General features: G+C 50.6%; 1 protein-coding gene across 1 annotated transcript in view; it reads right to left on the bottom strand.

Moving 5' to 3' along the window:
• PDLIM4 (PDZ and LIM domain 4) overlaps positions 1-26,416 on the bottom strand; it is a 56,170-nt gene that overhangs the window by 18,348 nt on the left and 11,406 nt on the right. Inside the window, exons 2-3 of the mRNA XM_054217751.1 lie at positions 21,192-21,343; positions 10,263-10,347 (exon numbers count right to left, since the gene is read on the bottom strand). Of these exons, the coding sequence (XP_054073726.1) occupies positions 10,263-10,347; positions 21,192-21,343 (237 nt within the window). The remainder of the gene's footprint in view (positions 1-10,262; positions 10,348-21,191; positions 21,344-26,416) is intronic.

The following is a 26,416-nucleotide window of genomic DNA, read 5'->3' as shown; positions in this document are numbered from 1 at the left end:
CAAGGGGCTCCAGGAAAGCTGGGGAGGGACTCTGGATCAGGGAGAGGAGCCATAGGAGGAGGGGGAACAGTTTGACACTGAAAGGGGGGAGATTTAGATGAGATATTGGGAAGAAATTCTTTGCTGTGAGGGTGGTGAGCCCCTGGCCCAGGTTGCACAGAGAAGCTGTGGCTGCCCCATCCCTGGAGGTGTTCAAGGCCAGGTTGGATGGAGCTTGGAGCAACCTGGCTGTGGCTCACCCGGCCAAGAGCACCGGATCAGGAGTGACAGCACCAGAGAGGTAAAAGCTGAACATTTCCTACTAGCTTTAAATTATGGGATCATTGACTGGTTTGGGTTGGAAGGGACCTTAAAACGCATCCAGTGCCACCCCCTGCCCTGGGCAGGGACACCTCCCACCACACCAGGTTGCTCCAAGCCCCGTCCAACCTGGCCTTGAACCCCTCCAGGGATGGGGCAGCCACAGCTTCTCTGGGCAACAAATGATGTGTTGCTTTTGACACTTTTACAGCAGCCTTGACAAGAGTCATCCAAAAGGTATTTGCATGGACAGGGAAGTTTCTAAACCATTTGTAAAGGGTGGCTGGGAATTTCTTAACTTCCAGGAGGAAGGCATCCATCCCTCTCTGAAGGAGAGCTCTCACAAGAAGCAGCTCTGGGATGTAAAACGAAGTATTATTTAAAAAAGTGAGTTTAGGCTAAGCTAGGAAAATATTCCAGCTCTACATTTACACGTGTTCTGCACTATGTATTGTACAGCATACATCTACCCCAGTGGATTACAATTAGAGAGAAAGAAGCTACACAGACCCTTCTTAAGGAGCAAACACTTTTCCACCCCGATGCAGTCACGCTGATGGCCACCAGTGAGGCTCCGGTGGCTGCTGGCCCCCCGTGGCTCTGGCAAACAGCTTCACCCCCCGGAGCAGCCACAGCCCTCGTGCGACGTAAAGAGCTCAAGAGGGATTGGACCTGCAATGCCACAACTTTATCCCTTAAGCTACCTGGCTCCCCAGTGGTCTTCTAAAAATCCACGGCCATGGAAAAAAAATTACCCAAGACCAGCAAGAATGATTAAAATGTGTTTCCATTTATCTCGCCTGCTCCAGTGCAGAGGGCATGTTTTTAATATCAGTGGTGCAAGGGGGTGTTTAACAAGCAGACAGAGGAGGGCTTTGTACAAATGTCTTGGTTTTATTAACACTTTCATAAAAAAGCAAGATAGCCGGGGCTCATGGGCTCTGCTGAACTGGAGGGCATGGGATATACTGGCTGCGTTTTCAAAACAACCTTGGGCACAGCTCTGCAGCCAAATGGGAGATGGGAATAGGTGCTGCATTGCAGTCCCAGAATAAACTCAGGCTAGCTGTGAGCATCTCCAGCTCTCATAGTCCTAAACCAGCCTTGGTTTCCCATGCGAACACAACTAATATTCACGATAAGTAAATTTAGAAGAAATTAGCGTAGGTGAAGAAGCCAAAGAATAAAAGAATTTCTATGTATCCTATAAGCAGTATTTAACTTTCATGCATACAAGAAAACCTAATGACCACTAATAGAAAATAAACATCAGTGAAACCTCAAGGCATTTTTGCAATACAATAACCCTGGATAACAAAGGTAGAAGAGCCTCGAAATTTCCTCCTCGCTTCAACAGCAGAGCCCTCCTGCCAGATGACCCTCTCTAGCCATAGCTAAGCTCGATGACAGTCTAAACCCTAGAAGGGATTTTTTCCCTGCTTCCCAGTGCTCAGGGGCCCCTTTCCAGCCCAGGAGCAGAGAGCTGTGGCGCAGGAGGGCATTGCTCAGTGCAGGCATCAGGCTGATGCTCCTGCCAGCGCTCCGCCTTGAGCCGCCCCCGCCGAGCACGGGCCGCTGTGTGTGTTGGATCAGCCTCCCCACCGATAGAAAATAATCCCCCACTACAGAGGAAAAAAACCCCAAACCATCACAACAAGCACCCACCCCGGCCTCCCACCTGCTCCCCCTCCTCTTAGGGAAGATGCTGCTGTTCCCATCCAGTGCCACCTGACCGAGCCACCATTAAGTCACTTCTCTCACCATCTGGTATTTGGCTTAAAGAACAAACTTAGTGAGCTTAACAGCAACAGGCAATGTCCTGATTTCATCCTTTTCAGCTTATTGTCTCTCTCCTCTACTCCCAGTTGGGGGAATTGTTGCATTTTCAGGTGTTATTGTATCAACCTTTCTGATTTTCTTTCCATAACCACTAACAGGAGATAACAGGGAGAAAAAAAGCATCACTGGCAACAAGCTAAGCTTCCCACTACAGAAATATTACGTGCTTAAACCCAAAAGATGCCTACTTCGCCAACGCGGCTTATCCGAACGTCTCTTTCTGTAAAAGCCAGGGCAAGGCATACAAGAAAACACAACGAAAGCAATATGATATTTCTGGTTTTCATTTTGGAATGACCCAACCTTTTGCTTTCAGTCATTAATGAAGAAGATGAACTCAGCTCGAGTCAAAAACGTGTCTCTGGCTGTCCTACTAACAAACATGCCCCGGCCGGCAGTGCCTGTGGGACATCCCAGCCCTCGGCGGCAGGAGCAGCTGCTGCAGCCCAGTCATGCCAGGGTCTCGCACACCCTGGCTGCCATTTGCCCACCTCTCCTGCCAAAGAGAGTTTTGGGAGCCGCTCCCTGCCCTCACCCCATCTCCTTCACCCACTGTGCTGGTGGCCTGTCTGCGCTGTGCCACTTGGCTGGCTGCAAGGAGACTGGGGGACCATGAGCATCTCTCCCGCACCCAGCATGCCCCTGCTGCACCCAGCATATTCCCCCTGCACCCAGCATCCCTCCCCTGCACTCAGCATCTGCCCCCCCGCACCCAACATCCCTCCTGCACCCAGAATCCCTCCCCAACACCCAGCATCCCTCACCTGCACCCAACATCCCTCCCCTGCACCCAGCATCCCTCACCTGCACCCAGCATCCCCACCCCGGCACCCAACATCCCTCCTGCACCCAGCATATTCCCCCTGCACCCAGCATCCCTCCCTCCACACCCAGCATCCCTCACCTGCACCCAGGATCCCTCCTCTTCACCCAGCATCCCTCACCCGCACTCAGCATCCCTCCTGCACCCAGCATCCCTCCCCTGCACCCAGCACATTCCCCCTGCACCCAGCCACTCAGGGAAGGGCTCTCTTTGCATGCTCTCACCCCAGCAGGTCACACAAGTGACTGCAAAGGGCAATTAATTCCTCTTAAGTGAGCAACAAGGAAAAATGAAATGGGGCGAGGTATTTTTCCCGATGGATAAGAACAGAAACACTGAACTACAGGTGTGCTCCAAACAAACACTCGGCATTTCTGAGTACACAAGCAGTTTCCTTACCTGTGTTACCAGAGTCATCGCTGAAACTGATGTTATCAAGGAAAATAACAGGGCATATAATCTGTGTGAGCTCCTTATCCAATTTTCTATTTTGTCCTACATCAGCCGGCATCGTTAGTATTTTAATAAAGCTCCTATTTATCTTCAATAAAAGCAAACTCTTCAAGTTTGCTACCTGGACAGAAGAAAACACCGTTTTGAAGTTTCCACTCCCATTTTTTTCCCCTTTATTCTAAGATTGTTTTTTTCCTCTTTCACATATCAGCATTATTGAAGCTCGCTAATAAGGACTTCACATAAAAGGTTACAGAGAGAACAGTTTGACACATTACAGTGGCACTGAGAAAATGCCTTTGCTTTCAAATGATTCAGTATTGTCCCACAGGAAAAAAAATACACACAAGTGCACACCAACATGTGTGTAACCTCTTCACCCAGTAAATCAGCCTGTCAGAAATCAGATTTTGGTGGTGCACAAACCCTGATATTTGCGTGTGAAAGGCGGCTTGAATACCCACAGTCCAAGGCTGACGCTGCCTACAGCGGCCGTCAGGATCCAGCATGTTTCTGCTATTAAATCAGCCCTCAAACAACACGCTGGGAGTTCCCATGCAACGGGAACCCGCTCCCGTGCCAGGGCATTATCTCATCCTTTGTTTTCCCAAAAGCACGAGGCAGACGTTTTCCCCCCAGTCCGCCCCGAGAGCCCCATCCGATGCCCGCGCGGGGCTGGTGGAGCTGAGGGTCCCAGCAAGAGCTTCCCCAGGAGCGGTCGTGGCCCATCCCGAGCTGCTGACCAGGGGAGGAAGGAAGGTCGGTCACCCCAGGAAAGGAAATTCCACCTCTCCAGCGAAGAGGCTTTAACCCCCCCTTTCACAGAAATAAGGCTGGCCTATGCCATTTGCTGCTGCAAATATTAGATGGAAGTGTCCTGCACGAGACCCTCCCACTGAGAACTTAAAGCAATACTCGGAGCCAATTAATCAAATGAGTTCTTCGTCCTTAATAAAAAAGTAATGATAATCTACTGAAACAAACAAAAAAATAAATATGAGACTATTTAGGATATTTTTAAAGCTGTTAAAATCAGTGCTAAGGGACACATTAACACCAAACCGCCCTCCCTGCTCCACTGTGGGACACCACTGCTGTCCCCAGGTGCCCTGAGCTGGGACACCAGAGGCTCGGACTCACACCTGAAGCCCATATGTGACTTATTTATATTTTTTTTAATTAGGAGCAAGTATGATCAGCAGTATAGTAGACTGACACTATTATGAGGCGGCTACTTCTGAGGTCAGGGCAGGTATGAGAAGCTCATGGGAACGATGCTGGGAAACGGTTTTAAACTGAAAGAGAGAAGACTTAGACTAGATATAAGGAAGAAATTTTTCACTCTGAGGGTGGTGAGCCCCTGGCCCAGGTTGCCCAGAGAAGTTGTGGCTGCCCCATCCCTGGAGGTGTTCAAGGCCAGGTTGGACGGGGCTTGGAGCAGCCTGGTGTGGTGGGAGGTGTCCCTGCCCAGGGCAGGGGCTGGCACTGGGTGGGCTTTAAGGTCCCTTCCAACCCAAACCATTCTAGGATTCTATGTTTGCATTTCCATTGGCCCGGCTGACACGTGGCATTGGGTTTCTTGCACTATGTGGTTCAGGCTGCTTGAACAGCTATGGTAGAGGCAAGTTGGCCCCAGTTCCTCCTCTTCACCCCATCCTGGTTGGTGTTCTCACACGGCAAGCTGCCTGCCTTGCACCTGGATTTTAGTCAGAGCAAACTAACATGAATCCCTAGAGGCTGAGAATTTGGTGTCAAGCACAAAATAACACATTATAGAAAAAACCTTAAGTGACAAGCAGAAACGTTTCATCCTTCCTGTGCGACTCCCCTGCGCTATGGAAGGACCAGCTCTTCTCCACGGCTCAGAGCTCACCCCTCAGTCAATGCTTGGTCTTGGAAAGCCCACAGGGCGCAGCACGAGAGAGGACCAAGGCAAGGGGGACCGGGAGCACCAACCCACCCTCCCCATCCCTGCCCCAGGACCCACCCGGATGCCGCTCTGCCAGCCAGGTGGCACTGGGATGCCATTCCCGCAGGGATGGGGATGACGACCGCCTGTGGGAAGTGCCTCTCCCTCTCCGGGCGGCCAGAGGAAACCCAGCCTTTCACCCCACGTCGCTTATTTTAGCCAAGCATCCAGGTTTGCAAGGACTCACATCCTATTCCAGCTCCAGCTACGTGCTACCAATTTAATTTCTGCTGCAATTATTCTCCCACCCAGACACTTGATCTACTGTCAATTAGCGCTGACGGGGCTCTGCCCCACAGCTCAAAGCCCTCGTTTCCAGCCCCCCCGGGCCAGAAAGCTGCCAATTCTGGCAGTATGTGAAGGGTCAAGAAAACAAACATCCTCTCCCTTTATTAGCACCACATGGCGGTATTTTGACTAGCGAGCTCATGCTACAAGAAGCTGAAGACAGTGGGATTTCCAGGAACTGATGGATCGGTGCTCCCTCTCTCCCTGAATGCCAGGGAGGGATGGCCAGGGACGGTGCCCACAGCGACGCCGGCACCGGGCAAACAGCTGGCGGCCAAGCACGACCAGAGATCCCAACATGTCAGCAGTGATGTCATGTCTGCGTGATGGGAATGCTGACTTCAGGTGCTGGCAGCATCCCCGCGGGTCCCACCATCACCCACGACCGGGTTCGACAAAGATGCAGTCCTTCGTTAGTGAGGACGCAAGTTTGAACGTCATTGAATTTGTGTCCTCCTCCATAGACCCTTGCTGTTAAGGACAGACCTGCATAGTGTAACTAGCTGATAACCAAAGTCTGCTTTAAAAAACCCAAACCATTATTTCACGAAGGTGACTCGCTCGCATCCTGTTCAGTGTCATTTCTGCTCATTGTGAACAAGCAGCTCTCTCCACTTCCAACTTCTTCAGCTGCAAGGGCAGTTATTCCCCCCAGTCATCATATTAATCAAAGTTTTAATAAGGAGGATTGATTACATTCTTGGTCTCTGAGCAGGGGTTTTCCACAAAGCGTAACTGTCAAACCACAAGAGATTTAGCAAGAGAGGAGAGCTCAGCAGCCGCTCCGTACCTTCCAGCCTCCCTTGCACAAAGAATAAGTGCAAACCTCACTGCCCTCAAGACAAAGATTGCACCTAAATAAACTAAAATGTAATTGTAGGGCACACGCTTTCCTAGAAATCACACGGATTTAGTCTAGTATGAATTGCTGCAGTCACAAGTCAAAAGACTTTCAAGACATCTTTGCCCAGGACGACGGAAAAGTTGGTAGAATAAAACCCAGAGGAAGGAAAGACTTCTGCTCCGTGTTACTGGAAAGGCCACTTGGGGTGAAACTCTCAAAACCCTTTCAAGGCACAACCCCAAACCTATTTTTGTGATTTGAGGGCAGAATTCCAGCAGATTTTTTTCCCCTGTGTTTCAAAGCAGACGGCTTTTTTCCAGATGTGAGGAAGTGCACCTCAAGGTTGCACGCTTTGAGCCAAGCTATTACTTCACAATGAGTCTTTTCTTTCTCACAATCTAAGAGGTGCTTTTGCTACAGGGACTGAATGAAGACAGGACAGGACAGCCCTGGGCCATATGGCATTGCTCCACAGGGATCTCCAGCCACGACCGGGATCTCCGCTCCCGGGGGACGGGATGCCTGCTGCAAGGGTCTGCGCTCTTGGGTGCTGATGATCGCCCTTGGTGTCACGGGACATCTGCAATAACACAGGGGTTAGGACAGCTGCTGGCACGTGTCCTGAGCTATCAGCGTGAGCCACGCTCAAGGCACAGTCCATTTGGGGAAGGAGAAGGGTCAACCAGCACATCTTGGGTGCAACCCCAGCAAGCATCCTCTACTGTGGGCATGGGGCATGGAACCTCCTTCACCTCCTCCCCGGGAGGCCAGAAAAGCCATTACACAAGACAACGTGGAGATATAGCCATTGACAAAGACAGCAAACGCAAGAATCTGCTGTCTTTACCTCCTTCTTCTCATTCATACGGTGCCTTGCTGCAAACACGTCTGTTTTACCCACCAAGTACTCCCCAGATTTAAACATTTCCAGTGTAGGTCTGGATTCAGGAAAACTCCACCCCTGCCCCCCTCATTATATTCTTTGTAACTGCCTAATTTTTAAAAAGATCCATCTGTAACATATATTAATAGTCAGATTCAAATCCAATCTGCATTAAACCTCAGAAATGTTGTATCTGGCAGTAGGACTGCTGCACATTTGGTCCTCATTTAATATTATTCATAGGGTTTTGGGCACATCAAAGTCTATTAAGAAAAAATATCTGTCAAAAAAGATTGCTGTAATTGATGAATGAAGCAAACATGGCCAGAACTCAAAGCCCAAGCAGACAGATCACACTGCTCTGTCAGTCAGGGCAGGAAAGATGAGCAGACCCACCAGTCACTCGTGTGCGGTACCGGGGCGGGTTTGCTGGTGCTGCCATTCCACAGTGCCAGCAGCAAAGCCCCTCTGCCCGCTGTGCCCGGACGGGAATGCAAAATATTTGCAAATTTCTATGTGGTTGCAAAGGCTGATAAATTCACAGGCGGGAATTGGCTGAGAAGAAGCTCAACACAAGCCGGCAACGTGCGCTGGCAGCCCAGAAACCCCCCACAGCCTGGGCTGCATCCCCAGCAGCGTGGGCAGCAGGGCGAGGGGGGGATTCTGCCCCTCTGCTCCGCTCTGGGGAGACCCCCCTGCAGTGCTGCCTCCAGCTCTGGGGCACCAACAGCAGAAGGACACGGAGCTGTTGGAGCAGGGCCAGAGGAGGCCCCGGAGATGCTGGGAGGGCTGGAGCCCCTCTGATGTGAGGACAGGCTGAGAGAGCTGGGGGGGTTCAGCCTGGAGAAGAGAAGGCTCTGGGGAGACCTTGGAGCCCCTTCCAGTCCCTCAAGGGGCTCCAGGAGAGCTGGGGAGGGACTCTGGATCAGGGAGGGGAGCCATGGGATGAGGGGGAATGGTTTTAAACTGAAAGAGGGGAGATTTAGATGAGAGATTAGGAAGGAATTGTTTGCTGTGAGGGTGGTGAGCCCCTGGCCCAGGTTGCCCAGAGAAGCTGTGGCTGCCCCATCCCTGGAGGGGTTCAAGGCCAGGTTGGATGGGGCTTGGAGCAACCTGGTGTGGTGGGAGGTGTCCCTGCCCAGGGCAGGGGGTGGCACTGGATGGCCTTTAAGATCCCTTCCAACTCTGACCATTCTGTGACTATACAGGTCAGCTCTTTGTGGGGTTTGGAGAATCTCTCCCCCGTCCTCATCATTTGGTGGAGTCTCTGCTGCCAGTGTTCTCTCCTCACTCCTCACTGATGGTAAATGAGGTCAACACCACTCCTCATAGCACCATCCCACTCTCTTCCTTCCTTGCAGGTCTTGTGTTCCTTCTGGACTGAGACGAGGAAGGGCTGGGGGGACCCTGGGACCCTTGTCAGGACACTCAAAGAACCGCCTCTAAGAATGAGCAGCAAACCAAAGCCAGCAGCATCTGCAGGGGGGCACTTTGTGAGAGTGGAGAAAAGGCTGTCATGAAACAGCCCATAACACAAACCACCTTTGCGGAGAAGGAAACCACATGAGCAATATTTGACCTCTCAGCATCAGCACAGGAGTGCTCCCACATTGCTGTGGCAATCGCAGGAGGTTTTCTGTCAGCCTGAACTGATCTACTTTTGTTTTCCAAAGCTTGCAAGCAGCTGTGGTGGCTCTGCTGCTGCTCTGGGAGGGGTTTGGCCAATCTGCAGCAGTGAGAAGTCTCAGCAGGCTTCAGTCCTGCCATCTATTACCTTGTGTGCCCTGGCAAAGCTGGCAGCATGCACACCATCTCAGAGGCCATCCGAGGAGGAGCAAGACAGCAGGAGCTCCCCTCTGCCCTGTCCGCTCCTCCTGGTCTCCATCCCTCATCATCTCCTCATTCCCCTGATACCTCTATACCATACATCATGGACCAGCACATCCAAAAACCCAACAGCCAGCTAACTCAGAGATAGAAAGGGAGGAGCGAACACCATTCCTCTTCCCTTTGAGGAGCCCAAAGGAGAACAAGAGTCATCTTTGACTTTGATACCAAGCTATTAGTCAAGAGATGGGTAGGAAGGATGGAAGCCTGTTCAGGTCCATCCACCTCCTGGTAGCAGGCAGCTGCTGGAGACGATGCTGCCCTTGCCCCGGCTCTCGGAGATGACGGGGTGGGAAGGCAGGGCAGGCAGGAGGGTGGAAGGGAAGAGATGAAGGTAGAGGGAAAAGTCAAGCAAAACAGAGAGAAGGAAGAGAAAGGAGTGAACAGAAGGGGAAAAAAAAAAAAAAAAAGAGACTGTCATCACACAAAAAAAATAATCATCCACCACCACGTGACGTGACTCACCGCCACGGGATTAGGAGGGTGCGGCGGATTTTGGAAGCAGCCGAGATGGAGGCACGGCGGCCGAGGCAGGTGCAAACAGACCCTGGCTGTACTGCGCTCCAGGACAGGCTGGCGTCGGGCAGCACCCTTAGAGCTCCCAACAGTGACCATGGCCCCGTGACAGGTCCGGTGCTGGGTGCTCCCCCCGTGGCACATCCCGGCCTCCTCACACCGCTGGCAAACGATTCAGTAACGCCTGACTTGGGCGGAGGGTAGTCACCGAGCTGGGTCTAAGCCAGATCAGTTCAGGACTCTGGATCACCACAGGAGCCTGGGCTCTACCAGCCCAAGGAAAGCACAGCACAGAAAAGTCTAACAAACACAACACTTTAAAACCACGTATAGAAACTCCTTAACCCCTGGAAGGACCGCAGGTGGAGCAGAGGGCTTCCCAGATCCCAGATCTGGATCTCCCCTCCCCAGAAACACGAGCTGGGAGAGCAGCTGGGGCACAGGGCTGCTGCGGCTGTACCTGCGGTTCCGGCTCTATGTTGATCCGGTACGCTTGAGCCTTGCCATCTTCCAGAACTGGGGGGGACCAGGTCTTCCCTTCGGCTCTGCAAGGGGAAATTAAATAAACTCACCTTAAATTGATTTAAAAAGCCTCAAACCCCCCAAATCCTCCAAACAACAAAACCCCAGACTTCTTAAAAAACAAACCAAACCCAAACATATATATAGTATATAGGCCTGCCAGGGAATGAAAATATATATATATGTTTGCCTAAAATTACCCTAAGAAATAGTACAATGGTAAACAGAGAAGATGCCAGTTCTGTGCTATTAAAACCATGAAGCTGAAAACCATTCTTCAGGATTGACCTTAGCGTGGAGTTTAAGACACAAACCTATTTCAGTTGAAGAAATCAGGAGACAGACTTGGGGTGGTTCTTGTTTTGCTGGCTTTGCCCCTTTATTCCGGCCCTGAACCCTGAAATGCATTCAGATTATGTGTATATCTATATATCTTTTTTTCCCCTTCCCTGGCAGGCCTATGTACTAGGACACTGCAGCAATTCTATAAATGCCTTTCAGCTACAAGGCTTATGTGACCCTGCATGAATCATCCTGACCCTTTCAACACGGGTGCTGGATAGAAAAAGTCCTGAAAATAGAGTTTCCATTCACAAATGCACCTTCAGTCCTGCCAAGCCAGAGCAGGACACTGCCACTGTCCAAAGATTTTCCGTGTGCCATATCATTTTTTCCCCCCAGAGGCATTCAGGGGCATGGCTGGGATGCGATCGCCAGCATGGGGCACGAGGGAGCTGCAGGGACCCGGCAAGGTCCGGCAGACACATACACCGACTTTTCTGGATGCTGAGAGGTTGAGCTGGGAGATGGCAACTGCATCACGAAGTACAAGTTTTCAAATGCAAACTATTCCATTTATCATCACCGTCCGCGTACGCACCACTTCGTGAGAATAGGTCTGGTTCTGCCAGGCAGGGATCACTGCCTGCGGCCAAGCATCCTTCCACGGACTCTGGCCCCTGCCACATACCACACTCCGCTTTGGTTTAATTATCTGCAGAGTCCAAGTTTGAAAAATAAGGAGCACGGTTTTAACCCAGGAATCCTCGAGGTCATTTTTTTTTTTACCTTTGGTATTTTGCATCTAAAGCAGTGAGCAAACAAACCAACCTTTCCAAGGGCAGGGTCTGATCCAAAACCTATCAAAAGCCAAGACTCCCACTGGCTGTAACACACTTTGGATCCATCCCCTGAGGATTTAACCTTTTTTTCATTGCAAACCATTACTCGGTACTACCATCACAGCTTTTTCAACAGGGAATAACCTACTCTTTCTCATAGCTAGATGTCTTGTTCTGATAAATTACCTTTAATGTAATTATTTGATTTTAGGCTGGAACCATTCACTTTAAGCTGGTCTTTCCAACTGTTTTTGGTGGGACAAAGGAAACCAGCCTTCCCAGGAATGGCAGCATTCCTAGCAATCCCTCCTCGCTTTTTGCCACGATCCAGTGCTGTGGATATTGCTTCCACATTGAGAATTTCATCTGGAGGCCCAGAACAATGAAAATGCCTAATTACATTGGCAGAGACCATCGTTATAATTTCCGTGCTTTTTTCCCCTACACTGACTCAGCCCGATGTGTGTTCCCACTGCCCCCGAGACGGGGCAGTTACGACATTCCCCTTCCCTCAGCTCTGGAGCCCACATGCCAAACACAGCTAAAAGGATCCCTGAAGACTTCAATTTGCCAGTAAATAAGAACCGAGATTCAGAAAGCAATTCTGATTGCAGAAGATAAGAGCGACAGCAGTAAATTTGTTTTACGTGAAGTTATAGCATTCAGTCACCAGTACTGCCAGCACTTTCCACTTGGACTGTCCCAGTTCCCATACCCCTAAATGAACAAAGATCACACGTGCTGTACCAGAAAGCGGCTAAACTTGTGTTTTTCACAATTCTCATCTCCACACTTAATGAAAGACACGGACAGCGTTAGGTTTGCACGTAGAAGCCGATTCGCAGTTAGTGCTTTTAATGATTAAACTCCAGGCTTCACCATCAGCTCTCTAGAGAAGCCAGAAGTCCTCGGTGTAAGCAGCACAGCCTCGTGCACCTTCCAGCGCTGGCCTGAGCAAAGCCAGGCTCACCCCAGCCACCGTTTCCACCTGGACCAGCTTCCCAGGTTAGGTTGCCCAGAGAAGCTGTGGCTGCCCCATCCCTGGAGGGGTTCAAGACCAGGTTGGACGGGGCTTGGAGCAACCTGGGCTGGTGGGAGGTGTCCCTGCCCAGGGTAGGGGATGGCACTGGGTGGGCTTTAAGGTCCCTTCCAACCCAAACCATTCTGTGATTCTATACTCTGAAATTAAGCAGATGTGGCACAATTCAGGTTCTATTTGGCCCTTTTAAAGGCAAAGGAGACTGGGAGAAACACCAGCCTCACCAAATAGAACTGCCAATTGTAAGTCTGATGAGCATTGATGCTTACACAAGGAGACCCCCTCTTTTCCACGGGAACAGTGGACTACGAGATAATTCAAAATAATTAAGAAGTGACTGCCTAAGAGTCCAATGCCCTGGGCACCACTGCAGCACGGGGGATGCCCAGATCTCACCCCGTGCCCACATCCTGGCAGGACCAGCAGCAGCAGGGTCCCCTGCAGCCCCCCAGATAGGGGAACCAAACGAGCCCCAGAGCAGCATGGCCACCCCAAGCCACCCTGGCAGCAGGTTCATGCTACCAACAGTCACAGCTTTGTGTCTGGGCACCAGCAAAAACTAATCATGCTTTTCTAACAGAGTGGGTAAGAGATCCGACGTCACGCTCAAATGTTCCGAGTCATTTAATTTACGGCTCAAGGACGGGAAAAGTGTTTTCAGATGTGTTGTAGGGGATTAAAGTCAGCTATGTGGAAATCATTACCCTGTGCTAACAACGCTCTACTCTATTTTAACGGCTGCTAGGACAATCCTAAGAAAAATAACTTGACCTAGGTTAGTGCTGGGCCTTCAACATGGGGCTTCGTGGGAAACGCACCCATTAACAAGACATAACTAAAAAATAAAGTTGCAGACACCTTTTATCCCACGATTTGTTTGCTAAAAGACACAACATCATTCTCAAAAGATTACTTGCATATGCTCACATACTTCACCAAAATGTTTTTTCACCTGGTAATGATCTGCAAGTCTTGCCCTCTACATTTGTAGAGCTGCTTCTAAGTTGCAAGAATTCCTGGGCCTTATTGAATTTCTAATTTCTCCATCCCCTTATAAACTAACAGTTAGCACTTGGGAAAGTGCCAGACTGGACCCGGGATGCTGCTGTCTGCTACACAAACCTCCAGAACAAGCCTATTGCAGGATTTCACACCAATTTGTATTTGGGGGTGGGGGTGACTGCAGGTTCCTGCCCATCTCCTGAATGCTATTCACCTCCCTGGTGGCACATGACTACGGTCACCACTGATTCTTATCACTGATATGGCCGTAAGCCTTCTGGGAGCTGAACTGAGACTAGGAGCAGCTACAGATGATGCTTCTACTTGCCCAGGACTGGGAACCTCACCGTGGTGACCATAGATGGATCCATCCCCACAGCCTGATGGAGGGTTGTCACCTGCTAGGCAAGGCTGGTGAATGGCACGGGCGCTGGGCTCGGCTGAGCACCCCGATGGACCCGGCTCATCCAGGGTACGTGAAGGAGAAGCCGCGGGATTTCTCCTCCTTCATTCCTCTCGGCTGAAACCACCGCTGTGCATCCAGGCTCTGGAAAGCTGCCGGTTTTCCTCTCTATTAGTCCTCAAGGAGCTCCAGAGGGGAAGCTGTGATTCACTTTTCCAGTTGTACTTTTACTGGAAACTTGAGAACATCATACGTTGTCATCCTTCCCATCTTCCAGCAGCACGGCTCGCAGTGAACGCACCCCGGCAAAACCTCCACGAGCTGGGGGGGCGGGAACGGGGCTCGGGACAACATCAGCTATGTGAGGTTCCAAGGACTTTTGGGGCTACACGTCCAGCAGAGTCATTGCTGGACTTTCTCCCACAGAAACTTCCAGAGAAGCTCCGTCTCTGTCCAGAGGGCAGGAATAAATAGAAAATCTTCATACTCAAAATCTTCATACTGAAATTCTCCAAGCAGACTCAGCAGGGCTGTAACGGCACGTGGGTCCGCGTGGGCTCCCCGCACACGCCGCGCGTCCGCTGGGAAGGGGGTTCAATGGCTGTGAGCTCTGCACCTGGGCGGCTGCTGCTTCCCCCGGTCACTCGGGCTCAAGCAAACGAGAACAAACCTGGCCCACGTTCGTGCCGCTGCCACCTATAAAGGAATTTGGGTTTTCACAGCCCATCCCCGTTGGTTTGCTTCCTCCTCAGCCCCTCGTCCTCTCTCTGCCAGGGCTGCACAGAGCAAACCACCTCCCCCGCGCTGGGCAGGGGGGGCTGCTAAATAGCAGCCGCTATTTAAAAAGAAAAATTACTGTCTCTGAAAAACCTTCCCTCCACGGGCAAGTGCCTGGCAGTGCCGCCCCACCAGCGCGCACACCAGGTGGAGGGGCAAAGAAACTGCTTCCAGGATTTATTGTAGACAGAAGGAACCAAAGCCAAAACTTTGCGGATTTATGCTTTGACACCACAGTCAGGAAACAAACACAACGCAACAACGCCGGGGGCCTCGGCCGTGCCCAGGGTCAGGGAGATGCTGCCAGTCCCCCAGCACCCACCTGGCCCCACGCACAAACAGCCCCAGTGCTATTACCAAAAAAAAGGCTGTAATTGTATTTGACTGGGAAGAATGGCATCAAATTTCCTTTTTTTTTTTTTAAAAAAAAAAAAAAAAGATCTCACAACACATGTGAATTCCTCCCTGCACATCACAGGAACGTGAACATGTTAGTCAAAGCACACTTCTTGTTGGATAAGGAATTTCTTAATTTGTGTAACTTAGAGACAACTTCACAGTGAGACAAAAAGAAAAAAAATACCAAGTTTCACCATGTGATCACCCTTATCCACACATTTACTTTACTTAAAACTCTGAAATCCCTGGCCGCCAGTCAAATGCATACATTTGGTGGCTAAATACCAACACCTCCATACCACATTTTTGTGAGTAATAACACATGGGGCTGCTTAAACACCCAGGATCTCCTCCAGCCAGCAGCCACATACCTGCCCTCACCCTCCCCTGCAGATGCCAGTACAGCAGGAGAAGCAAAGCAGCCCCCAGCTTGGGATTCAAGAGCTGGGAAGACGATGCTGGAAGCGGCTGATTCATCCTGACCCATCCTGCTAAGCCTTCACCAGCACCATCGCCGCCTCCCACCGCAGCCCAGGTGCCAGGCGCTGCTTTACTAAGCCCACTTGAACTCCTGGCCTCACATTTTGGAGCCATTAACTACAATTTGAATGCCAACCCCCTGTCACAGGGATACCCAGGTAGTGCCTCACACATTACATCAGAGCATCGGTTACAGAAATCAACTCCTTTCATGAGCTGATGAGGATTTTCCTCTGCTCCATCTCAAAACAGAAAGGCCGCTGTGCTGCTTTGCTTTCCACGCTGCCCAGAAACAGCCCTGCACATCTCGGTTTTACACTGAAAGAGGGGAGATTTAGATGAGATCTCAGGAAGAAATTGTTTGCTGTGAGGGTGGTGAGCCCCTGGCCCAGGTTGCCCAGAGAAGCTGTGGCTGCCCCATCCCTGGAGGGGTTCAAGGCCAGGTTGGACGGGGCTTGGAGCAACCTGGTCTGGTGGGAGGTGTCCCTGCCCAGGGCAGGGGCTGGCACTGGGTGATCTTTAAGGTCCTTTCCAACTCTAACCATTCTAGGATTCAACGAAAGCACAACCCGCTGAAGCTGGGGACAAAACACTCACTAAGTTCATAGGAACAGGAGTCTAGCAGAGAGAGGCATCAGAGAAGGGGAACGTGAGGAAAGAGGGACTCCAACAGCACTTACAGACCTCGATAAAAGACAGAGTAGAGATTTTAGAAAAATAAATCTATGTTAGTACAGGCTGAGCGCAGGGACAGCCTCCCACATACCGACACTGACTGAGCTGCAGGGGACACAGGGGAACACAGTCCCCAACACACTTAAAGCTGCAGCACCCCCTTCCCAGCAGCTTCCCCCACGAGGGCTTGGGACCAGCTCCTCCAGGAAGGATGCAGCTGGCAGATGGCAAATGCTTCAGAGCAAGCTTTGGGGCTCGCCTTCCACCTCTGGCACGGCTGGGCAGGTCCGGACAGTGCTGCCGAGGGCTTTTCCGTGGTGTGCGTCAGCGGGAACGGTGTCGGTGATGCCACGAGGTCTCTTGTCCAGCGCCGGAGGTCCTTTGCGCGCTCAACCCTCTGTTCTCAAGCAGTGGTTTCAGCAAAGCATGGCTCCAACCCAATTTTATGGCTGCTTTTATTTGAATCATGACTTGATCTGAAGTAACAAGTCTTCCCTAATAACCAGGGCTGCAGCATAACCAGGAGAGATGTTAACATTCAAAGGAGCTGGGAAGGCTTTCTTCAAAAGGGATAAGAAAATACACAGTAACATGTAAGGGAGGAGAGGGCAGGCTGCACTGCCGAGCTGGTTATCGCTGGGCCCCAGGCCTCCTGTGCGCACTTGCCTGGACACTGAGTGTCTTCCAAGATAAGAAAGGGTTCATTGCGAGAAATAACATTGATTTCAATGCGCAAGTACTTGTTCACATGAGTGTACGTCAGTACAGAGAATCCAGATGCGATCTATCAAGACTGTGTTGCTGGATCCTTTGTTACTGTTGGAAAACAAAACAGCTTTTCCCTCCGAGGTGATCGCTGTCTGGAGACAGAAGGCCCAGGCTCTGCCAGCTTCTCCCCACGCTGAGTGTTCTGCTGCCGCTGCCCTGCAGACACTGTCTCCCTCATCCCCCCTAAAGTTATGGGAAGGATCAGATGCAGAGCTGCCCTGAGCCCTGCTTTTCTTTGCAAGCCACCAGAGCTCATCTTCAGAGCCACCTCTTCAGTACTGCACCCGCAGCCCTGTCTCCTGCGGGATTCACAACAAGTCCAGGGAAACCAGAGTGTCCCACGGACAGAAAACCAATGTTCCTGCCGTGTCCCAGGAGCTGTCACGCAACCATGCCAGATACACTAGGAAACAATGCGGTTCCTTTTTGCCCACACAGCCACGCCATTTGCACCACGGATCTTTCCCGTGGACTCAAAACTTCACTTTTCCAGGGGTCCCAGTGTCACGGTCCCCCCACCCACCTCCCTCTGGAGCTCAGCACAGCCCCCAGCAAGCAAAGCCCCAGCAGATGTGCTGCCAACATCTGGCACGGTCATCGGGCCAGCAGAGCTATGGGGAGGAGTGCCCTGGGTGCTGCTCTCCATTACGGGGTTTGGAAATTATATGTTCACATTTGACCAGGAACTCTCCGTTTTTCTCCTTCCAGAGCGACTCAATGAATGGATTCTGCCATGCAGCCGGGTAAGAGAAAAACCATCAAACCCGCTGTGACGTTCCTAATGACAGACTGTGCTAACGACAGATGCGCCCATCTATTTGCAGCCCAGCCACAGGGTCACGCCTGACTGTGGCCAAAGTTTGGATCATGACAGAAATCCCACTTATTTCACTTGTTCCATCCCAAGTACAGGGTAGAGATATCCCCTGCATGGGAAAGTTTCACACTCTAATTGTTTATTCCACCCACAAACAGTCAGTCCTCCTGGCTCTTTACTTGTTTCCCCACTGCTGTATCCACATGTCTTAATGAATTTGATAAACAGGATAATCAGCATCTCCTCCCAACAAATTCAATGGTCTCTCTGCATCCTCAAAGCCTCCGAAACCCAGACGGGCCACAACGATCCCAGGACATCCCGTCAGACCACACAATGACTCCCCCTTCTTGTCTTCCCTTGCACATTTTCCCCCTGTTCTGATTTTCCTACTGAACTTTCTTGTCAAAGGGCATTTACTGACCACAGTTTGCAAACAAAACCGGTCTTGTTCTGTATCTCGGTAACGCATAATGCCAAGGGTTCATGGAGAAAGGGCAGGGGATGGAAGAAGCCCAAAGGGCACCAGAGGGCTGGAAGCCCTTTGCTGCCAGGCTCGTTGCCCAGCTCCCTGCCCTCCTTTGGCACACACGCCTGGCGGGAGGGAACCTCCTTTGGCAAAACAGAATTAACATCAAATTTCATATGTCTTTAGTAAACAACAAACAAGCTCATTATTTCAAATATATTTCAAATGCACTTATTAAAAAAAAAAAATCTCCTCCTTGTGTTGATTTGCAAATTATATCTTGTTGAAGGCAGCATACAGAGAGGACACTGCTTGGAGAGCATCCTTCTGCCCAGGGAAGGAGAAGGTGCTGATGCCCGGCTCCACATGTGGGGCTTTCCTGGGGCTCGGGGTGCTGGGCGGTGATCCGCAGCTGTGACAAACAGCAGCTGCTGGACATCGCACACAAACCAACAAAATCCCCCATCACTGCCCCGGGATGCAGTTCCAGCACCAGGTCGGGGTGACCTCCGGGTGCCGGGTGCTCTCCAGGAGGCCGGTCCCGGAGCAGGGATCGGCTCACACCGAGGAGGCAGCGCCAGACACGCTTCCAGTGATGAGTAATGGCTGGGCAGAGTCAGCTGGATCCAACAGGTCACTCGGGAAGCAGGAGAGAGATCCAAGAGCCATGTCACCGAGCACTCGCTTTGGGCCAAACTAAAAATAGACCTAATAAAGCGTTGCTGGAGCTGCTTTCCTTACCGTAGAAAAAATAAACTATTCAGTTTTTCCTATCAAGAGAAAGGCGACTCCCAGGGCTGTCTCTGGGCACACCTAACTGACCCAACAGTGTGATCTCCTCCCCGAGAGCAGCCACCCCACGCTGAAGAGTTCCTCACCGCCACCAGCTCCTGTCCGTTCCTGGCTTGCAGAAACCTGAGCATTTATTTTGCCTTTGAAATCTACATTTATGAAGGCTTTAAGGCCTGACAAAACCATGGCAATCCTCTTGCCTACCTCCTCGCCTAGCAAAGTCCAGGCCACCTCACCCACGAATCACACACCACTGCAAGGCTGTGGGCCATCACCAGCAACATCCGCTATAGAGAACCCACCGCTCCTCTGGCCACCTGCGAGGTCCCACAGTTAAAAATATCCACCTCGGTAGGTGCAGTTGGGCAAACCCAACCTGAAGCTACAGACCCTCCATTCTGCTGCCAGAAGTCTTCCACACAGCAGCTTCCAGACCACCGCAAGGTCGTTAATGACCATTTCTGCATCTCAGGGAAACTAAACAGGCAACAGATCATCCCTAACCCCACCAAGGCACATTCCCGCACTGCTGTGAGACCTCTGTCCACTCCCCTCGCAATGGCGTGGAGCTGTGCCAGTGTGACAGAACCTCTGCCCTGTGTCCATGCAAGAAGTCACCTCTTAGGAGAGGAGATGCACCTTCATGGAGATACCGCTGACACCACGTACACTGACACGGCAGCTCCCACCACCAGTATGGTCACAGCTACTGCCAGCAATATCCAAGCACCACTTCCTAACCATTAAGACCAGGTGGCCACCAGCAGAAAGCTGGCCACATACTGCATGCCTCCCATGAAGGAGGAGTACCCAAGGGTCCCATCTCAGCCAACAAACAGACGCCAGTTGATACTGGTGGCTAGAATGAGGTGTAAAAATGGGAATTCAGCCCACAAATTCACAGAGGAGAAACCCTCATACGTGAGAATAAAATGCTGCCACACTGCAGGAGAAAGCTGTTTTCAGCAAAACTTTATTCTAACTCCTGACAAAGTTGTTCTGCTGCCAAACCACCTGTGCAGCTGGTAGCTCACCAAAACCTTCCCATCACTACATGAAGATTCCAGCCTCTTCCAAGGAGAGCTCCACCAGCCTGCGGATAGCCAGCATGGGAACCCTTGTCCTGCCTGGGGTACAGTCCCTGTTTGGGGTTGAAGACCACCCAGTCTCCCTAAAACTGCTCCAAACGGAAAGCAAAATGCCCCTCCTCCTTGGCTATGGGAAATTCTACCTGCATGACGGGTTTTCTTGTGTTTTTTTTTTTTTTCCTATCCTAACACTGAAGCCACATGATCCCTATGGCACGGGCTGAGCTCAGGGGACTCCGCTTCATCCGGGCTGCTCAGACACCACTGTTGGATGAACCATAAGGAGCAACCAAGGCTCTTCTCCATTTACGGCAGCGCTCCTTCCCCGCTGCCCAGGCTTCCAGTCAGAAACTACGTGTTTTCCAAGAGAAGTATAAACAGTAAATGATAGCTCTTTATAGCAGGAAATGCCTTTTTAATCTGAAGTGGAAAACTGTATAAACTTATTTAAATCAATTACAGATAACATTAGTCATTTGTGAGCCTTATAAGGAGCACTCATTTTGCCTGGATAATTTGTGATTTGTATGAGGAACCTTTAGCTACGGAATTAATTCCAATGGAAAGCAAAAAAAACCCAAGCCGTTGTTTTGCTTTGAAATATTCGAAAAAAGTGAGTTTGGCAGGACCTTCAAATGTATATTCATTGAACAGATGTTTAGGAAAATGACAGGTGGATGTTAACGAAGTGGGAGGCTTTGCCCAAAGGAGATGTAGATCCCAGTGCTACTCTTGCTTGAGTCGATAAAAACTCCATTGGGTTGAAGGATCTGACCCAGCTCACAGCCTGGACAAGCCTTGCAAGGTACAAACGATAATCCACACATATAAGTGAATTGAACCCATTTTTGTATCAGTGATCTTTTAAAAACAATTCTGTTTTACTGTTTTTAAAAACACAGAACAATTATGCAGACCATGGGGATGCACCAAGAACTGAGCCTGAGGGCACATCTGCCCCCAGGCCGGCCACAAGCCTCCTGCAGAAGAGCCAAGCAAAGCTGACCCAGGAGCACATCAAAAAGAGGAGGACCTACCTGTTGAGGGAGAGCAGTAGCTGGTCCATGCACGCTTTGATCTTGTTTTGTGCTTCTAGGTGCGTCATGTTCTCCGTGCTCTCTCCATTAATTGCCAGAATAATATCTCCTGGGCACAGGTTTGCCATGGCTGCTTTACTGCCAGGGTTAATCTAGGCAAGGAAAAAAGAAAATGGTTATTTAAAAGAATGCTCTTTTTTAAAAAAGTCCAGTTTCTTGGAATAAGGAGCAGATAAAGGGAATAGTGATTTCTGGAGAAGACACGTGCTTTGCCTACACCAATAGCATCTACCAGAGGCTGGATGTCAGAGCAGGGCTCTCGGGTCAGCCCAGTTCTCCAAGGGCCATCCTCTACAACAATGCTCTTTTAAATCAAGAGATTTCTGCCAGCGTGTGACCAGTTCCTCTCCTCAGATTTGTCTCTTGCTTAAAATAATGCAATACCCTCTTTCAAGAGAGATGCTTCGGACTCCTTTGGCTTGCAGGCCTTAAATCACGCTGTGAGAGTCAATCCCTAAAGAGCACGTGCAGCCCTCCTCTTTGGCTAACTACGTAATTAGAAGATGAGCGCAGTCACCCTAATTGCTTCCTGCAGAGAGGTTACATTTGACATCAGTTTTTCCTGACCATCATTCAAATGACCTGTCTCTTTCTAGCCCTGCATGGAATATCACGCAGCTCGTTAAGTCTCCACAACTCTTTCCTTCTGGTTTTGTAGGAATGCCAGAACCTTATAAAACTCATTTCTTTCCTGAGGAACTAATGACAGGTCCAGGTACTGTTTGTGGTCAGCTGTAAGACCAATCCTGCAGCCCATAAAAGAGTTTCTTCAGAAATTACCGTTTCATTTACATCAGAACAAATGTGGTTTTAATTTTTGCAATAATATAAAAAGATGCAAGGCATTGGCAGGACAGGTAAATGTGTCTGTTTAAACTCTTAATAGCTACGTGCTTGCCCTCTAATTTCCTCTTCAGTCATTCAGAGCATCTGCTAACGCTGCACTAACCAACCATGTGGTTTCTCAAGTGAGAAAGTGCAGCAGGTCTGACTTTCAGTTAGTCATATCTCACCGCACTTAGAGCACAAGGGTGCTTTGATTCTGTTTAGTCTTGATTTACAGAGGAATAATTCCCTGTCTCGGGTGATGGGTCTCCGCTCCATCACACCCTGCTCGAAAGACTGAGGCAACAGGATCACCGCTCTGTCCTCCACCTCCCCTCGGACGCAGCTTACGTCAGTGCATGGGGACAACCAGACACTAACAAACCAGGCAGGGTTTTTCAGACAGTTTGAGATGAAGTGCTGGCCATCTGCTCCATGATGCCCACAAGTTCCCCAACCAATGCAGGCCACCATTAAACAGGCAGTCATTTAGAAAGGGAAGCATGCACACCTCCCTGTCATATCACAGAATGGCTCAGATTGGAAGAGACCCTAAAGCTCACCCAGTGCCACCCCGTGCCCCGGGCAGGGACACCTCCCACCACACCAGGTTGCTCCAAGCCCCGTCCAACCTGGCCTTGAACCCCTCCAGGGATGGGGCAGCCACAGCTTCTCTGGGCAACCTGGGCCAGGGGCTCACCGCCCTCACAGCAAAGAATTCCCTCCTAATCTTTCATCTAAATTTCCCCTCTTTCAGTTTAAACCCAATCCCTCTCGTCCCATGGCTCCCCTCCCTGATCCAGAGTCCCTCCCCAGCTCTCCTGGAGCCCCTTGAGGGACTGGAAGGGGCTCCAAGGTCTCCCCAGAGCCTTCTCTTCTCCAGGCTGAACCCCCCCAGCTCTCTCAGCCTGTCCTCACAGCAGAGGGGCTCCAGCCCTCCCAGCATCTCCGGGGCCTCCTCTGGCCCCGCTCCAACAGCTCCGTGTCCTTCTGCTGTTGGTGCCCCAGAGCTGGAGGCAGCACTGCAGGCGGGTCTCCCCAGAGCAGAGTTTCCAGTTCTATTTTCATAGGGAACTTGAAGAGGGTTTGGCCTTACCACCAAAGCCCTTTGTGGATGGCCCTGGGGCTGCTTACAGGACGAGGCGGGTAAAAGAGACAGCAAGAGGCAGATGGCACCTGGCATAACATGGACCCGCTGCACTGCTCCCTGCGTGATTACAGCCACGATACCGCTGAAACATGAACCTGAAGGTGTTTGAGGAGCTCCCAATCACTTTTTGCGTTTAGTAGAACTGGCAGCCTGAATTAAGCCTTTTGTTGCATTGTCAGAATAAATTAGCATTTGCCATTTGCTCTTCAATAGTTTCAGCCGGGCTATTTTGCTCTAAAAAACTTGCCCAGCTTCCCTCTCCCCGGTTCCCGGGCTCCCAGTGACTCAGCCCAGAGCAAACAACGGGAGGTATTTCTGAGCACAGCACACATTACCTGTAAAGCCCTGACACAGGACATTTCAACCCGGGATAGGTTTATTTTTTCCCTGGGACCTGTTTTGTCCAGTTGCGTTCGTTGAACCCATGTAAAACAACAGGGAGTTCACCGAGAATTAGGGTCCTTCTGCAGCCACAGAAGCTGCCAGACCCACCAGAAAGTCAACCAGAAGCTCAACCAGCACCTCCAAGGAAGCATCTCCATGTGCTTGCCTGTTGCCCTCCACTTCCCCTGGTGTTCGCCCCGCAGCCCCCATTGCCAGCAGCCTTTTGGATTAATAGACCTTCAGCTTGACCCAGGACAGCTGTATTTTGTTCTTGTCCATTCAGTGCTGTCTAGATGTCTGATGGATTTTTTCTCCCTGCACTGATCTTAACCAGATTGTAGCTTCCCTGGAGAATAAGCTGTTCATAAATGGGGCTCTTAGCTGTTTCCTATTTTTAGATTCTGGTTTATTTCATATTATTTTGGCAGTATCTTCATATTAGCATTTTATGTTAGCTGTAGAGATGACTGAGGGCTTGAAATGGAGCTATGCTCCAAGAACTCATTAGTTTGAGATACAGCATTGGTGTCACGGCAGCTTGGGAATCAGTATTGTAATGTCTGTCAGATCCAAAGTTTGTATTTTAGTGAATAATGTTTAAAATACTTCAACCCAAGTTCTCCTAACTCACAGCTGTGCAAAGCCATTGACAGCAAACATGCCACAGAAAGCCCTACGAGCCTGGTTATGGGTCAGAGCTGCATCTGAATCCTCATGCAAGGGTCCTACTTGCTTCGCTCCGTGTGGATCCAATGCAGAGAGCCTACTCTACAGGATCTCTATAAGGACAAGAATGCAATTTTAAATACAGTAATTTCTGTAACAGCGCCTATGCTTGGAGTGAAACACCCAGGAAAGATGACCCTCTATTGTCATGTGGAAATGAACAAATACACGAGGAAGGAGCAAGAGGGATCTGGGTGTCTCCTTCAGGCACCCACTAAGCTACAAGCAGCCAGCACCCACACCCAGGAGCCATGGGCTCACCCAGGATGCTCCTCAACCAGCCAAGACCAGCTCCTGCCCAACGAGCTGCTGAGCACCTACAAAAAACCAAGTAGTTTTTTGTTCAAGTGATAATAAACCGTGTTTTGCATATTAGTCCATTCTCTAGGGTTATGGCTAAACAACATATTGCCGTGGGTCTCTCCAGGGCAGTGACATTAAAGCCCAGCAGTGCAGGGAGGTTTGGGAACAGAGCTTTTACCAAAGGGTCCTTGGCTCTGCTGTGAGCAGGAGCCACAGCACACGTGACCTGAACGAAGCCTGCACGAATTTGGGATACCTTATGAAGTTAAAAACACTGCAAAGAAAATCTGCACTGAGTTACCAAAGGTCTCAGTTCTTGAAAGGGCCCTGCAAAGGAACTGAGGTTTGAGAATAGAATAGGCTTAAAAAAAAGCTCACTCATTTTCTTAAGTTCTCCATCAGTGCTAAGAACAAAATGCTCTAAAATCAAGGTAGGATGAACACAGACCAAGACAAGATCAATGGATACGGAGCTCAGGGTGGTATAAGTGGTCTCACCGGGACGAGGTCAGGTGGTTTCTCCCCACCGCACGCTGCCTTTCTATGGGCAACACCAAGTCCCAAAAAGCAGAGCCCCAACTCAGGAGCTGGGGCCAAACACGGCCTCCGTCCCCACAGTGCCTGCTTGCCCTGCATGTGCCATCCTTCATCTTGCCCACGCCAGGCGCCTGCCAGGATCCAGGCCGTTTGTCTGTGTCTTCTCCAGCCAAGAGCTCAAGAAGGGCAATTACGCACTAGCAAGGAGCCAGCCTGGTCCCTCACACCCTGCTAACCCCCAGGGCTGCAGGGCACAGCGCCGGTGCTAGTGAAGAATCATGCGGGTGGACGGGGCGGTTTGAGCCCTCATGGTGTTGGCAGCTCACCGGGTGTTCCTCCCTGCGAGGCACCCAGCTCCCCAAGACCTCTGCTTGTGCCGCAGGGTGACATTGACATATTGACAACCTCAATACACATTCAGAGCAGTCAAGTGTACGGCACCGAGAGCCAAACCCACAGCAAACACCGCGGGCTTAAAGAAATGTAAATATTTTTAAAGTTCCCCTTAAGGTTTTTCTTTTTCAAGTAGACAAGAATCCTGCCTCATTTGGAAGCGCCGAGCTCCCAAAGCCACAACTTCATACAGCAGTGAAGCAGCACTGATTGAACTCCCGGCCACCCATTAACTCACACTGCTGGTTATTGCCCTGCACTTGGAGATACTTCCCCACCAACATAAAAAAAAGCCAACTGATGGAGACGTGGGGTGAAGTTACACAAGCCAGCTGACCAACCCCACAGTTCACCCACGAGAGGAGAGAGGACCTTCTCTCTGTACTTCCCCACTGCTGGGTGCCATCCAGCCCTGGTGCTCAGCAGGTTATTAAGCACAGCCTGGGATCTGCTGGGATGTCCAGTAGAGCTGAATGGTTTTCTGAGAGCAAATCAGAGCAATGGGTCCAATGCACTGGACTTGACATCTGGGACCACGGGAGGGATGGAGTTAGCTGGTGGTGAGCTCTTCAGGATATGATCACAGAATCATAGAATGGTTTGGGTTGGAAGAGACCTTAAAGATCATCTCATTCCTCCTCTCCTGTCCTGGGCAGGGACACCTCCCACCACACCAGGTTGCTCCAAGCCCCATCCAACCTGGCCTTGAACACCTCCAGGGATGGGGCTGCCACAGCTTCTCTGGGCAACCTGGGCCAGGGGCTCACCACCCTCACAGCAAAGAATTTCTTCCCAATATCTCATCTAAATCTCCCCTCTTTGAGTTTAAAGCCATTCCCCCTCATCC

The sequence above is a fragment of the Rissa tridactyla genome, chromosome 11 (genome assembly GCF_028500815.1).
Source record: "Rissa tridactyla isolate bRisTri1 chromosome 11, bRisTri1.patW.cur.20221130, whole genome shotgun sequence".
Taxonomy (NCBI): domain Eukaryota; kingdom Metazoa; phylum Chordata; class Aves; order Charadriiformes; family Laridae; genus Rissa; species Rissa tridactyla.
Note: the sequence above shows the minus strand (reverse complement) of the source record. Positions and strands in the feature narration are given on the sequence as shown.